Raw genomic sequence first — 13,605 nt, forward strand, 5'->3', positions numbered from 1 at the left:
TTGAATTCCTAGCAGTAAATGAATAACTATCCGTACGAGAAAGGAAGTTATTGTTGAGGAAGTGAAGAGGGATAACACAAGAACTTGTCATAAGGAAAATTCATAAGACTAGGCAAATTTTAATCTCAAATAGAGAGTTGTAAAGAGTACCTGAAAAGTAGAGAAACATTACAGCGAAAATAACTCCATTACAAGTTACAAGTCACCAATTCCAATACGGCTTGAGTAAAAGTCTTACCCCTGGTTTCACAGTCAAGGCTTAAGCCTAGTCCTAGACTACAAGTTTGTTGTTTTAACTGAACGCAACTTGCACTGGCATATGTAAAACTATGTCAGTGCCACAGTTTTGTCTCAAGATGCACACCAGTAATGTAACATTTACATGTAGAAACAGTTCTATTTAGAACTCCCCTTTCACCCTGAAGAACCCTTCATATGCTGAAACGGTTCTTTATTCCCGCCTTTTTGTTTTTCCAAATCTGTAACTGTCAAAGCCACCTCATTACTGCTTTTCCCGCCTTTTTGTTTTTCAAATCTGTAACTGTCAAAGCCACCTCATTACTGCTTTTCCCGCCTTTTTGTTTTTCAAATCTGTAACTGTCAAAGCCACCTCATTACTGCTTTTCTGGAGCTCATTCAATTACATAGACTGTCAGCACTCTCTCAACAGGTACATTTTTTCTTTCTAAAAATGTCTATAAATTTCACCTTTAAAAATAGTTTCCTACCAATCATGACTTTTTCTCTTTTTATTTTAACAGAGCATGTATAACCTACTCTGTTCAGTTAAGGATACACACCTTCTCTTCTTCAAAAGTAGTAGAGATATTGAATTTATAATCCAGTGCTAGATTTTTTAAAATGATTACTTTATTTATAAACATAGGCACAAAAACATTAAAGCTATCCCATGACTTTGTATCACTTTTTCCTTTTAACATGGTAAACTACTCACATACTGCAAATTTTTGCAAATTTTGGCCTTCATAAACATAATTGTTTTTACATAAACTCAGTTTAGATGCTGTCACATCCCACAAACTCATCATCTGCAAAGAGAAAATGCTACTCAAAATACACACATAATGATGGACGTAAAGACATCATATATAGCAGTGTTTCTCAAAGTGTGGTACGAGTATCACTAGTGGTACTCAGGCTGCCTCTAGTGGTACGCAGATGAATCACTATATAAATGTACGTTAAAACTCATACATTTTAATTTAATCTTTATTTGAGTAAAGTTTTTGTTTTACATTTAAGTACAGTAGTTTTAATTTAACTTTACAACACATTTTAATTTAATCATTATTTTATTTACCTGTATGTATGCACAGTGCAGTGTTAATGTACAAACTGTGTTTTTATTATGTTAAAGTGGCTGAAAACAATAAATATTATTATTAGGAATAAACTGCCTCGTTTTTAACTGTACAGAGCTGTAGCTCAATAATTAGGCCTACTATGCTACTGTATTTTAAAGTTGGTCATTATGGTGGTACTTGGTGTAAAAAGTTTGAGAACCACTGATATATATAGGATTGTGAAGATATTTCACTGGAACTTGGTCTTCATTACATCCATCTCATGTTCAATGTCAATTTCAATGTCAATGTCATTTATTAATGTATTCCGCTAATAACTGCTGTTAGAGCACTGTCATTTTTTGCTACAATTTGTCATGTCAATAAAAAATAAAACTACCTAATTGACACAACTTGCTGTTTTTTATTTGTATTTTTATTTTTATATAAAACTCAAATAGAGGCAACAAGTAAGACCAGGCAGATAGAAACGCCTACAGACACTCAAGTCTCAGTTAAGCTCAAGTTCTCAAAAAAAAGCACAAGCCAATATCTTTCAAAAAGGTATCTTCAATATAAATGGATAAATAAAATAAGGTGAACTATAATAAAAGCCAAAAAAAAGTTAAAGCCTACTTGCAATGGGCGTGCTGGTATATAATAGTCTAGTAGTATTGTAGTATAATAGTAGTAATAGTATATATATATATATATATATATATATATATATATATATATATATATATATATATATATATATATATATATATATATATATATATATATATATATATATATATATATATATAATATTTCTTTATTTCTTTTCAATAAAAGCCTGATCAAATGTCAATTGAATGTGACTAAGTTCAGTCCTGTTGATTCTAGTAAGGAACGAGGCAGCAAAAAGCACTCTTTCCTGCAATTGGGCCATAAAGGGATATAACTTGCATTGAATTAATATTATATGTTGCATGAAAACAAAAGAGAAACACATGCTGTAAAAATAGATTACTTAACGTGATTTAAGAAGTAACATCCTTTCCGGTATGGAACAGCATTGGTATTAACCAATCAGATCTTAGAGTTAGGCAGAACAACATGATAACAATAATGTCTCTAATAATAATGTCTCTCTGATTTCAGGTGTAGGTTATAGAAACTGTGTGATTGGAATGTGGTTCCTGGACAAACAAAGGACATTGATCCAGGAACAAGTTCTATTTGGTTAAATCACATTTTACAAAATGGAAATTGCAGAGTCATATCGCACAATACTTTATATACATGCAATCGACAATCATGTGCACTCATTGACTCAGTAAACAGCCAACACTTGATATAGACGTATTTAACTAGTCTGAGTAATTTCAAATCCGGCCAAAAGGAAATTCAGTAGCAGGGGGAAAAAAGTATTTGTGAACCTTTGGACTTAACATGGTTTTATCCATAAACCGCTCATAAAATTTGGCTTGATTTTCAATTAAGTCACACAACAATAAACAGTCTGCATAAACACATAATACACAAACAATGGCACGTTTTAATGCCAGTAATAAGTTCATTGAGTAAACATGTACAGTGCAAAGTAAAGAACGCCCTAAGCTAACTAGTATGAGAGACAAAGCTGGAGTCCAAACAATGAGACGAGATTGCATGTGTAGGTTAGAGTCACTACGCTCAATGAAAAACATCAGCATTCACAAGAAACATTAGATCTGAACCAATCCTCAACAAAAAAAAGAGAACAGAAGTATTGTTCATTTGCATAAAGCCTAGCGGATTTCAAAAGCATCTCTGTGATGTTCATTAGTCTAAATGGAGGAAGTTAATCGCTGTCTGTTGTGACTTCCATGCAGTAATTCATACATTCAAAGCCATGTGGGTTCACATACTTTCCTGCAGCCCTATTTTTGTTTCCTTTACTAAAAAAAGCATGTAAATAGGGAAGAATGACAAAAAATTTTTTTTATAAAATCCATCAATGATTAATGCTTGCAAAAGACAGCCCATAATATCTGCGATAAAACCAATGATGGCTCCCTCGTCAAACAAACCAAACTATATAAAGCACTCGAGATGCATCTGAAAACTAACTAATCAGGATGCAGCCCTTCGGCAGACACTATGTGTTGGTCAGGCCTCTGTTTTCAGAGGATTCCTTTACCGAGCAGCACGAGAGAGTCAACAGGAACCGCAAAACTTTACGGCACCATCTGAAAGACTACTTCACGTAAGAATCTGTCCGTTCATATAGTCACCTTTTATTTATTGTTAGCCTTTGTCTTCAATAACGCATTTATAATAAACTGAAATAAGCCCGTTTGAAGATGTTGTTACCGAGATAGCGAATGGATCTAAACGTATGGCTCTAAGTGAGGCAAATTGTGTTTTTATTGTGTACACTGTAGTTGTGATATGAATCGTGCAAAGAATGCAGCTCTTTCCTTTCTTCCAATCATTGGATGGATGAAGAACTACAACATCAAAGAATGGCTGCTGGGTGATATTGTTTCAGGCCTCAGCTCTGGGCTAGTGGCAGTGCTACAAGGTATTGCATGTTTTTTAACACAGACTGGCTGAAGTTTTATGAAGATTTCTTTAATACAGAAATACATTATTTTAAAAAACTTGCACCATTATTGTGTATCAGGACTTGCATTTTCCTTGCTGGCCTCCTTACCACCGGGATATGGACTGTACACTGCATTCTTCCCTGCAATAGTCTACTTCTTTTTGGGCACCTCCAGACACCTGTCAGTAGGTGGGTGATATATTGTCAACTGCGTTTATACATGATATACAGTCAAACCAAAACATTTCTCATGGTAATAAAATGTGACAAGAACTCACAAATTCATCTTGATAATGTCAGATAACTTTGATAGAAAGGTATGTAATGGATTACAATTAACCAATCAGCTGTCAGCTGTGAGTACACAATTAGATAATGCCAATTTAGGTCAACCAATTACCAAGCAATGCTTCATTTTGTTCAGTCTATGGTGTAAAAGGTTGCATTAGCAATTCAAGAAAAAAACTCTTAAGCAAAACATGGTCAGGTCAAAGTGTCTGAATAATTTTGGTCCCAAATTGGTATAAATTTTACTGGTAGTCCAGCGTATGAAGAATTTTTGTCACAGTTTACTTTATTTTGCTAACCTCATTTACATAAATGAACTATAGTGTCCTGCACCCACTAGTAAAAATATATATATATCTGGTGTCTGAATAATTTTTGGTTTGACTGGATGTGTACACACAACATCATAGGAGGCTAATGAACTAGAAGTGAAGGTTTGGACATGAGTTGCACTTTCTAATTGGACCGTGTTTTAGGGGCTTTTCCTATTCTGAGTCTAATGGTGGGCGCTGTTGTCACACGACTGGTGCCTGATGAGGGACCCTCGGCAAACATCACTGGATTTGAAGGGTTGAGCATGGAACAGCAGAGAGTTCTAGTTGCTTCCTCGGTTACTTTTCTCATGGGCGCATTTAAGGTATATTCTCGAAAAGACAAGTCACAGTTCACCCCAAAATAAATAAATTTTTTGTATATATAAATAAAATATATATATATATATATATATATATATATATATATATATATATATATATATATATATATATATATATATATATATATATATATATATATATATATATACTTTTCTTATTTTTCAGCTCATAATGGGGATGCTGCAGGTGGGCTTCATTGTCATGTATCTGTCAGATACTCTTGTGTCAGGATTCACCACTGCAGCTGAATCTCAGACTTTGGTGGAAGTTTTTAGTCGAATCACTAAAACGAATGTAGCCGACCTGGTGACATCTATTGTGATCATGGCACTGGTGCTTATTGTAAAGGAGATCAATGACAGATTCAAGTCGAAACTACCGGTGCCGATACCTATAGAAGTCATCATGGTAGGCATAATTACCACACTAAGACAGAATATATCACTTCTATCAAACCAAATGCAAATCTACCCAATATAAAATCTATCAAACTTAATGCAAATCTACCCAACAGACTGCTATCGCTTGTGGAGTTTCTTACGCATTCAACTTCGAGAAGCGATTTGGTGTGGTCGTGGTTGGGGAGATGGTGAACGGGTGAGAATCGAACAATATGTAATCTACAAAATTGACATCATAAAAAGTGCTAGATATATTGTGCATATAAGTGACTGTTCTAAATTATGCAACGACTTGGATTTGGGGTTGAAAAATATTAATTAGGTTACATTTTATTGATATTATATTATATTATTTAGTGCTGTCAAAATTAGCACATTACATTTTTTCAGTTTAACAATATTTTACGCTATTAACAGCATCTATTTTTTTGAATCATCCTTTGGCTAGCGTTACATCATTCGATCACTATCTTATTCATGCAAATGCTTTTAAACCATTTAATCGCAACAAGACAAAAGAGAATATGTTTGGCAGCGGCAGATCTAAATAAACCAGTTGCTGTGATTTCTTTGTAGCTTTAATAAGGATTAATCTATATTTAATTGATAATTTATGCAGTTAAGAAAGGTGTTTGATAACTTTATTCAATGTCTAACAGGTAGGAAGGCCACAGGTAAATATGGTATTTATTATAATGGGTTTATGTGAAGATTGTTTTAGATTCACAAATTTTAAAGCCTAATAAATATTGAAATGACTAGCTTTTAATTATACTGTAATGTTGAATGTCTATCATAAATGTTTGAAAAAAATCAGTTTGAAAAAATCAGTAGCAGTATTAGTATCAGTGATACTGGCCTTCATTCATAAAAATATGCCATTAAAGGGATACTTCGCTGGAAAGATGAATGTTTATTTAAATTGGGTCATTTATGTAGTAGAAATGTGAAATTATTTTAGAAGTTGGTGACTTCTAGACTGAGGAAAGCCAGAAAATGGCTCATGTGGATGAAAGACAACAACTCCCAGAATGCACTTGCTTCGCTGCTCTATGAGGCCACTCCCAAGCCACGCCTACTGGTTACATCACTTGCCCACCACGGCACCGCCCCCACCGTCATTTTCTTTTTTATAGTAATAAAATAATTTAGGTCAGTTAGAGAACAGACACAACAATTAAAAACTGAACGTGTCTGACTAATACAGCATGAGTCGAACAAGAGCCGCACCACAAACGCAGCGGCAGTCAATTTCATTCATCAAGAGAGTGAGGAGCTGACAGACAAGATTATCATGGAAGATTTGGTTTCAAAGCGAAATGCGCCTATTTAATGAGTTTGTCATTGTACCGTTGTGTTGTTGTGTTTTTCATTAAAGCTGCAGTCCGTAAATTGTTGCGCTCTAGCGGTTAATAAACAGAACTTCATGCGTCTTGCGCAAGAACATTGCAGCCAGAGCTACTTCTCTCTGTTTATTACTATGGTGAGTCACCAGGGACTGTGCTCCTCCGCAGCGGTTCCTACCCGACCGGTCTGAAATAGTCCCAACATAAACACTTATTATAAGTGTACCATAATAATTCAGGGTAAGACAAAAACACGGTTTGGAAAATGGAGTCATGTTGTACATTCTCATTATATCATTTTTGTAAATCTTGAACACAAAAAAATGAACCCACAATTCAAGCAACCCGCCCCCGAATTGGCGCTAATTCTAAACTGAAACTAAAATGAGCACGGCATTCATTCACGGCCTCACAGTCATTCACGGTGCGTGTCTAGTCTGGTGCGTTTTCAGTTCATGCCTATGGAAGCTTAACTTTCATAGGAATTCATTGAAAACACTCGCTTTGCTCCGATCCCCGCTCCGTTATGAATGCCCAAGTGGCTGTGCGCATTTTACATTCTGTAAGAATGTGAGATCCCACCCCCTATGGGCGGGTTGAAAACATGCAGAACCATCTCCTACTACTGGCTGTAGTCTCTAGCCTCTGGCCCAAAAAGCCTCTGATGATGTTAAATGACGATTTTTGCGTCATCTGAGGTTTTTTCCAGAAAGAAATTCTGAAATTTCTCGCCTCAGGGGGATATGGGGGGGGGGGGGGGGGGGGGGGGGCACGGTCATTCGAATATACAACCGGGTTTCTACTGATACAAAGCTTAATGCTAATTGGTGAAGTAACCCTTTAAACAAATATTTAAAATATACTGTCTTTAAGTTGTTTCCACATTAATTTGGAGAGTAACGGTGAAATTATTACTATATTAAAAACTCCAATCGTGATTAATTACAGAAAAAAGGTGTGATTAATCAGTTATTTTCAAAGGGGTCATGAACTGCCTTTTTTTTTATTATACTGTTGTCAACTTATGACGTTCGCGTGGTTTTTACATTAAAAAAAATCATAATGAATAAGAAATAGGCTATTTTCTGCCTTGGTTTTGAGGCTCTCTGAAGAAACGCTCGGTTTTGATGGGCGTGCCGCACTGAAGACTTGGAAGTAAACGGCCACGGCTAGGATTGGATAAGATTTGCATATTTAATGAACTTCAGCACCCTAACAGCATTTGAGGAAACGCTCGCATGACTCGCAAAATATCTTTATCAAAACAAACACAATGATTCATCTCTCATCCACCCACGATTGGTTTAAAGGGGCTATATGCAACTTTTTCCCCAAAATAAACGTAACAATAGCCTTTTTATTTTACCATTTATGACTCAAACATCTCCTGATGAGCATACTGACACCTTGTCCGCTCACAGTGGGTGCACCTATAAGCCTGTATCCTATTTTTCCTATTTTCTGGCGGGTCGTCTTTTCCCGCGCTGTCTGCGGATGTGACGTCACCACCGCTGCGAGAGCGAGCAGAAAATGAGAGCAGTTCTGTTTTTTGGCCACAGGTGTCAGTCGCGAGTTTAAATTTCAGAAAAACGCATATAGCCCCTTTAAGATAGCCCGTCGGCAGGCGAGTGATACGTTTTGGTAGCCCGTCTGAAAGAGCTTTGTGAGCGCTGGCCCATAACGTTTCATGTCCGAGTCTGATCACGAATGAACCAATAACACCTCAAATAAAGGATTCTCCAGCCTGTGACAGCGTGCTAAGGTATGCAATCAATAGATATCAAACAATCTGTAACAATGCAATACTGTCACATATAAAAAACATGTTTTACTCACATAAGTGTGTTGCACCATTCCTGTCGTATCCAATATAGAAGGCACAGCATTGTGTTTTAATCTCAATATGTCTGCAGATCTAGACTCGACCTGTATCTTGTTTACAATCGATTCCGTGGTGAAATGAAGCAAACAAACGCAATGTCTTACACACGTGAGCTGGAACCGGCATGTTTATTGCTTGGTAGCGCGACCCGTTTAGCTCCACGAGTCAGTGTGCGGGCTTGAGGCGGCATTCTATGTCGTCAATGGTCGACATATTCTGAGATTGAGCGTTTTCTGGGCCTGGTGTCAATAAAAGCTTTTCTTTGACTAACAAGGAAGTTTTCCGCGCCGAAACTTACAGGATATTCTTATATCACGATGAACTTTTATATACCAAAGGCTCAAAGGAAAGTTGATTTCTCAATTCATCACCCCTTTAATCAACTGGCAGCACTACTTATTATATCACATTGCATTGCATTACATTACATTAGATTACCCTATATATAATAAAGCCTTTTCAAATCAACATGTAATGTAACATCTCTCTTTCATAGCTATCAATCACCAGTTGCTCCAAACCTGGAAGTCATTGAGGAGATTGCAGTGGAGGCCTTCCCCATGGCCATAGTAGGATTTGCTGTGGCTTTCTCAGTAGCTAAAGTCTACTCCGTCAAACACGACTACACGATTGATGGGAACCAGGTCAGTTGAGGCTCTATTCACTGTAAACAATGCAAATTCTGAATTTGTTCTTTTGCAAAAAACACGGACACCTTTTTATACTGTATCTGTATGTAACAGGAGCTCATCGCATTCGGGGTAAGCAACATGTTTGGGGCATCTTTTCGCTCATTTGCCGCCAGCACTGCACTTTCTAGGACGGCTAAACAAGAGAGCACCGGAGGGAAGACACAGGTAAAGCTCTCATGCTATTCCTTGATCTGCAGCCATCTGCTGTCTACAAGAACACAAAGAATGAATGATTACTATTTGTTTTATAACATTTGTAGATAGCTGGAGTTCTTTCAGCCATGATGGTACTGATTGTGATTGTCGCAGTAGGATTTCTACTTGAGCCGTTGCCCAGGGTGAGAATTATTATGTCTTTATACACCCAATACACACGGCATGAAGCAATTTAGAGCTAATCTCACATTTTAAACTCTATATAAAGCCCCTTTAGTAATATAAACTGACTGCTAGATGCAGGAGTCAGTCTACTGACCTTTCTGCTTTTCTTTTCAGTCTGTTCTAGGTGCTCTGGTCATTGTTAATCTGAAAGGCATGCTGATGCAGTTCAGAGAGCTGCCATTCTTATGGAAGAATGACCGGCCTGATTTTGTGAGTTTTTCTTTTTTTATGGTTTTGAGAATGATCTTTGATTATCTAATCCTCTAGCAGCTTTTATTTGAATAAAATCAAAAAACCTAAGCATATGCTGATCTAAATTGAAGACACTTTTACAAAAACTAAATTGAGATCCAGATCAAAATGTCAAGCCCATGTGTCTGTTTCTCACAGGTGACCTGGGTGGTGACCTTCCTGGCCTCTCTTTTTCTGGGGTTGGATCTGGGGTTGGCTGTGGGTCTTGGGGCAGAATTGTTCACTGTGGTCTGCAGGACTCAATTGTAAGAGAGGATTCATGATACCTTCAAATACCATATAGTTTTATTGAATTTTTACTGCATGATAATATTTTGAATGCTGCAGCCCACGCTGTTCCGTCCTGGCCAATATTACAGGAACTGACATCTACAGGGATCGCAAAGATTACATCTCTGTGAGTGCTGATCTTGCCCTTCCTCTAGATTCTTTCTTTCTTTTAAAAATACCAAAATGTTGTTTCAATGTGATTTTATTCCATTTCAGATTTCCGAACCTGACGAAGTTAAAATATTCAAAATCCCCTCGCCCATCTTCTTTGCTAACATTGATTTCTTCAGAGACAAATTGGTCCAAGCAGTACGTTTCTAGTTATTCTCCAGATTTGTATAGAAAGAACTGGGTGTTATTTTTCTGGGCTAAATATTTGTTTTCTTCTAGGTGGGTTTTAATCCCCTAAGAGTGTTGAAGAAAAGGAACAAAGCCCTGCGAAAGATCAGAAAAATGCTGCATAATGGTGAACTGGAGGTGTCAGATGTACGTCCTTTCCATTATTATGATTTATCAGTGATGTTTTGTATATAGTAGTCTATAACTCAAACATTTGGACACATTTAATTTATGTATCTCATGACATTAAAAATACTTTAAGATTTAAATGTTATTTATTTATTAATGAACTATTTGGACAGGGCACAATCCAACTTCCCATACTTTTTATTTAAATAATTATTAATTTATTTTATTTATGTAATTTTAATGGATTAATAGGACAGGATAATGAAGGACACTATCTGACTTCCCATATGGATTTATTTAAATAATTATTATTCATTTTATTTGAATGGATTAATAGGACAAGATAATGAAGAACACTATCTGACTTCCCATATGGATTTATTTAAATAATGATTATTTATTTTATTTATGTAATTTTAACGGATTAATAGGACAGGATAATGAAGGACACTATCTGACTTCCCATACGGATTAATTTAAATAATAATTATTTATTGTATTATGGATTAATAGGACAGGATAATGAAGGACACTATCTGACTTCCCATATGGATTTAATTAAATAATAATTATTTATTGTATTTTAATGGATTAATAGGACAGGATAATGAAGGACACTATCGGACTTCCCATATGGATTTAATTAAATAATAATTATTTATTTTATTTTAATGGATTAATAGGACAGGATAATTAGGGACACTATCTGACTTCCCATATGGATTTATTTAAATAATTATTATGTATTGTATTTTAATGGATTAATAGGACAGGATAATGAAGGACACTATCTGACTTCCCATATGGATTTATTTAAATACTGATTATTTATTTCATTTTATTTATGTAATTTTAACGGATTAATAGGATTTTATCTATCTATTTATTAATTCATTATTTTGACAGGGCACTATCCAACTTCCCATACTTTTTATTTAAATAATTATTCATTTATTTTATTTATTGTATTTTAATGGATTAATAGGACAGGATAATGAAGGACACTATCTGACTTCCCATATGGATTTATTTAAATAATGATTATTTATTTCATTTTATTTATGTAATTTTAACGGATTAATAGGATTTTATTTATTTATTAATGAATTATTTTGACAGGGCACTATCCAACTTCCCATACTTTTTATTTAAATAATTATTCATTTATTCTATTTATTGTATTTTAATGGATTAATAGGACAGGATAATTAGGAACACTATCTGACTTCCCATATGGATTTATTTAAATAATGATTATTTATTGGATTTATTCAAATAATAATTATTTATTGTATTTTATTGGATTAATAGGATAGGATAATTAAAGACACTATCTGACTTCCCATATGGATTTATTTAAATAATTATTATTTTATTTTTGTAATTTTAATGGAATATTATTCAAAAAAAAATTTTTTTTAAACAAGTAAAGTTATATTACCAGTAATAGTGATGAATGAGTAGATATTGTTCTGATAAAGAAAATTTGTACTAAATGAAGTCAATTGAATAATAGAAAAGCTGGGTTCTTGCATGATGTGAAATGCATATAGTAACAATATTCACATCCTTCGTGATCCAGAGAGGCCTTAAGGTGAGACAACCATCAATTGACACGTCAGAGGATGACATCAGCATGGAGAGTCTGGACCAGCCAACTGATTTCTCTGGCCTTCCAATCCAGGTGAACTGGAACGCAGAACTGCCTGCAAACATCTCTGTCCCTCCTGTGAACATGCACAGTTTGGTCCTGGACTTCTCTGCGGTCTCATTCCTAGATATATCTGCACTCAAGGGTCTTAAGATGGTAAAATGGCTTACTATGATGAGAAACAGCATACTGTTTATTTTCACTGGGCCTGGTTTCCTTTAAGATGGTCAGAAATTCCTCATTTACCTCAAACTGTTGTTTTTCTAATAGATGCTAAAGAGTTTATACGAATCGAGGTGGACGTCTACATAGTTTCATGCGATGGTAAAACGTTTTAAATCGTCCTTATTTCCAGCTATTTTAATCCAAAAACTCTTCATTAAGACAGTTCTGTTCTTTTTACAGTGTACATCATGGAGAAACTTCTTCAATGTACATTTTTTGATGACGAGATTAAGACGTCCATCTTTTACCCCACACTACATGATGCTGTGTTGCACATTCTGGAGATGCATCCAGATCATGGAGAACTAGAAAAGGTACATAACATGATTCATTTTGATCCAATATTGTGATAATAAATATTTAATTTACAACAATGCTGATCTATTTGTGTCTATCTGTGTTGTGGTGTTTGCAGGATATAAGCATAAACCACGAAGTCATTCTGAGAGGCAGTGTAACTGTGTGAGGAACAGAAACCCCTGCTGAAATACTCTTTAAATGCCTGAGAGGTTGTGGTAAATGTTTTATGAGTGCAGCCAAACAATATGGGCAGAGATGCATCTCACCACTGTCACAGCACATTATTGGGCTATATTTAAGTCTGGCCAGTGGACATACACTAAACTCAGGCTGCTTTGAGAAAAGAAAATGCACTATTTTGTCAGCATACATCCATTGTCAGCTACCATGTTTACTGGTGATTTAGTGGCCTTACAGTATATTCATTCATGTTGTTTGGGGATTAGTGAAAGGAGAACATTTCACAAGAAGCCTACTTTGGACATTAACGGACATTTTAATGAACATTTAATGATAACAATACCTACCTTATAAACCCCTGGTCCTCCTTTTCCCCTCCGTTTTGGTCATCTGTCGTCGCACGTGTTACTGCTCAAAGAGAGCAAAGTCTATTAGGCCTACCACAGGCGATTTCCATTATCCACGGTCCTGCAAATGTTTCCTCTTTTTTTCGTGAATGGACAAGGAATATAATGTAAAATGCGGAAACTGTAACGACGTATTATTTAGTTTTTAAAGCGTACAACGTTTGTCAGTCAGGGCTGCGGATGGATTTCTGAAATCTGCATTCAAGACGCGAAGACGGACCAATCAAAAATTCACGAGCTATCTTAATTATATCCGGAAAATAGTAAATGTGCTATAGATTATGATAGATTTATAGCTTTGTCTCGTTACTAAACTGAGTTTAAGTG

At 35.5% G+C, this 13,605-nt stretch overlaps 1 protein-coding gene across 1 annotated transcript; it reads left to right on the forward strand.

The window, feature by feature from the left end:
- Positions 1 to 3,409: 3,409 nt before the first annotated feature.
- On the forward strand, positions 3,410 to 12,857 carry slc26a3.1 (solute carrier family 26 member 3; the record flags this gene model as incomplete). Its single annotated transcript, XM_079817520.1, is given in 20 exon segments — positions 3,410 to 3,537; positions 3,685 to 3,700; positions 3,702 to 3,855; positions 3,958 to 4,068; positions 4,644 to 4,804; positions 4,989 to 5,231; positions 5,338 to 5,420; positions 8,949 to 9,096; positions 9,196 to 9,309; positions 9,405 to 9,482; positions 9,640 to 9,735; positions 9,916 to 10,022; positions 10,105 to 10,174; positions 10,264 to 10,356; positions 10,438 to 10,533; positions 12,098 to 12,317; positions 12,320 to 12,322; positions 12,437 to 12,490; positions 12,572 to 12,705; positions 12,807 to 12,857. Coding segments are annotated over 20 exon segments (2,160 nt in total).
- Between the last annotated feature and the right edge of the window lie 748 nt (positions 12,858 to 13,605).

The sequence above is a fragment of the Gobio gobio genome (genome assembly GCF_949357685.1).
Source record: "Gobio gobio genome assembly, chromosome: 5".
Taxonomy (NCBI): domain Eukaryota; kingdom Metazoa; phylum Chordata; class Actinopteri; order Cypriniformes; family Gobionidae; genus Gobio; species Gobio gobio.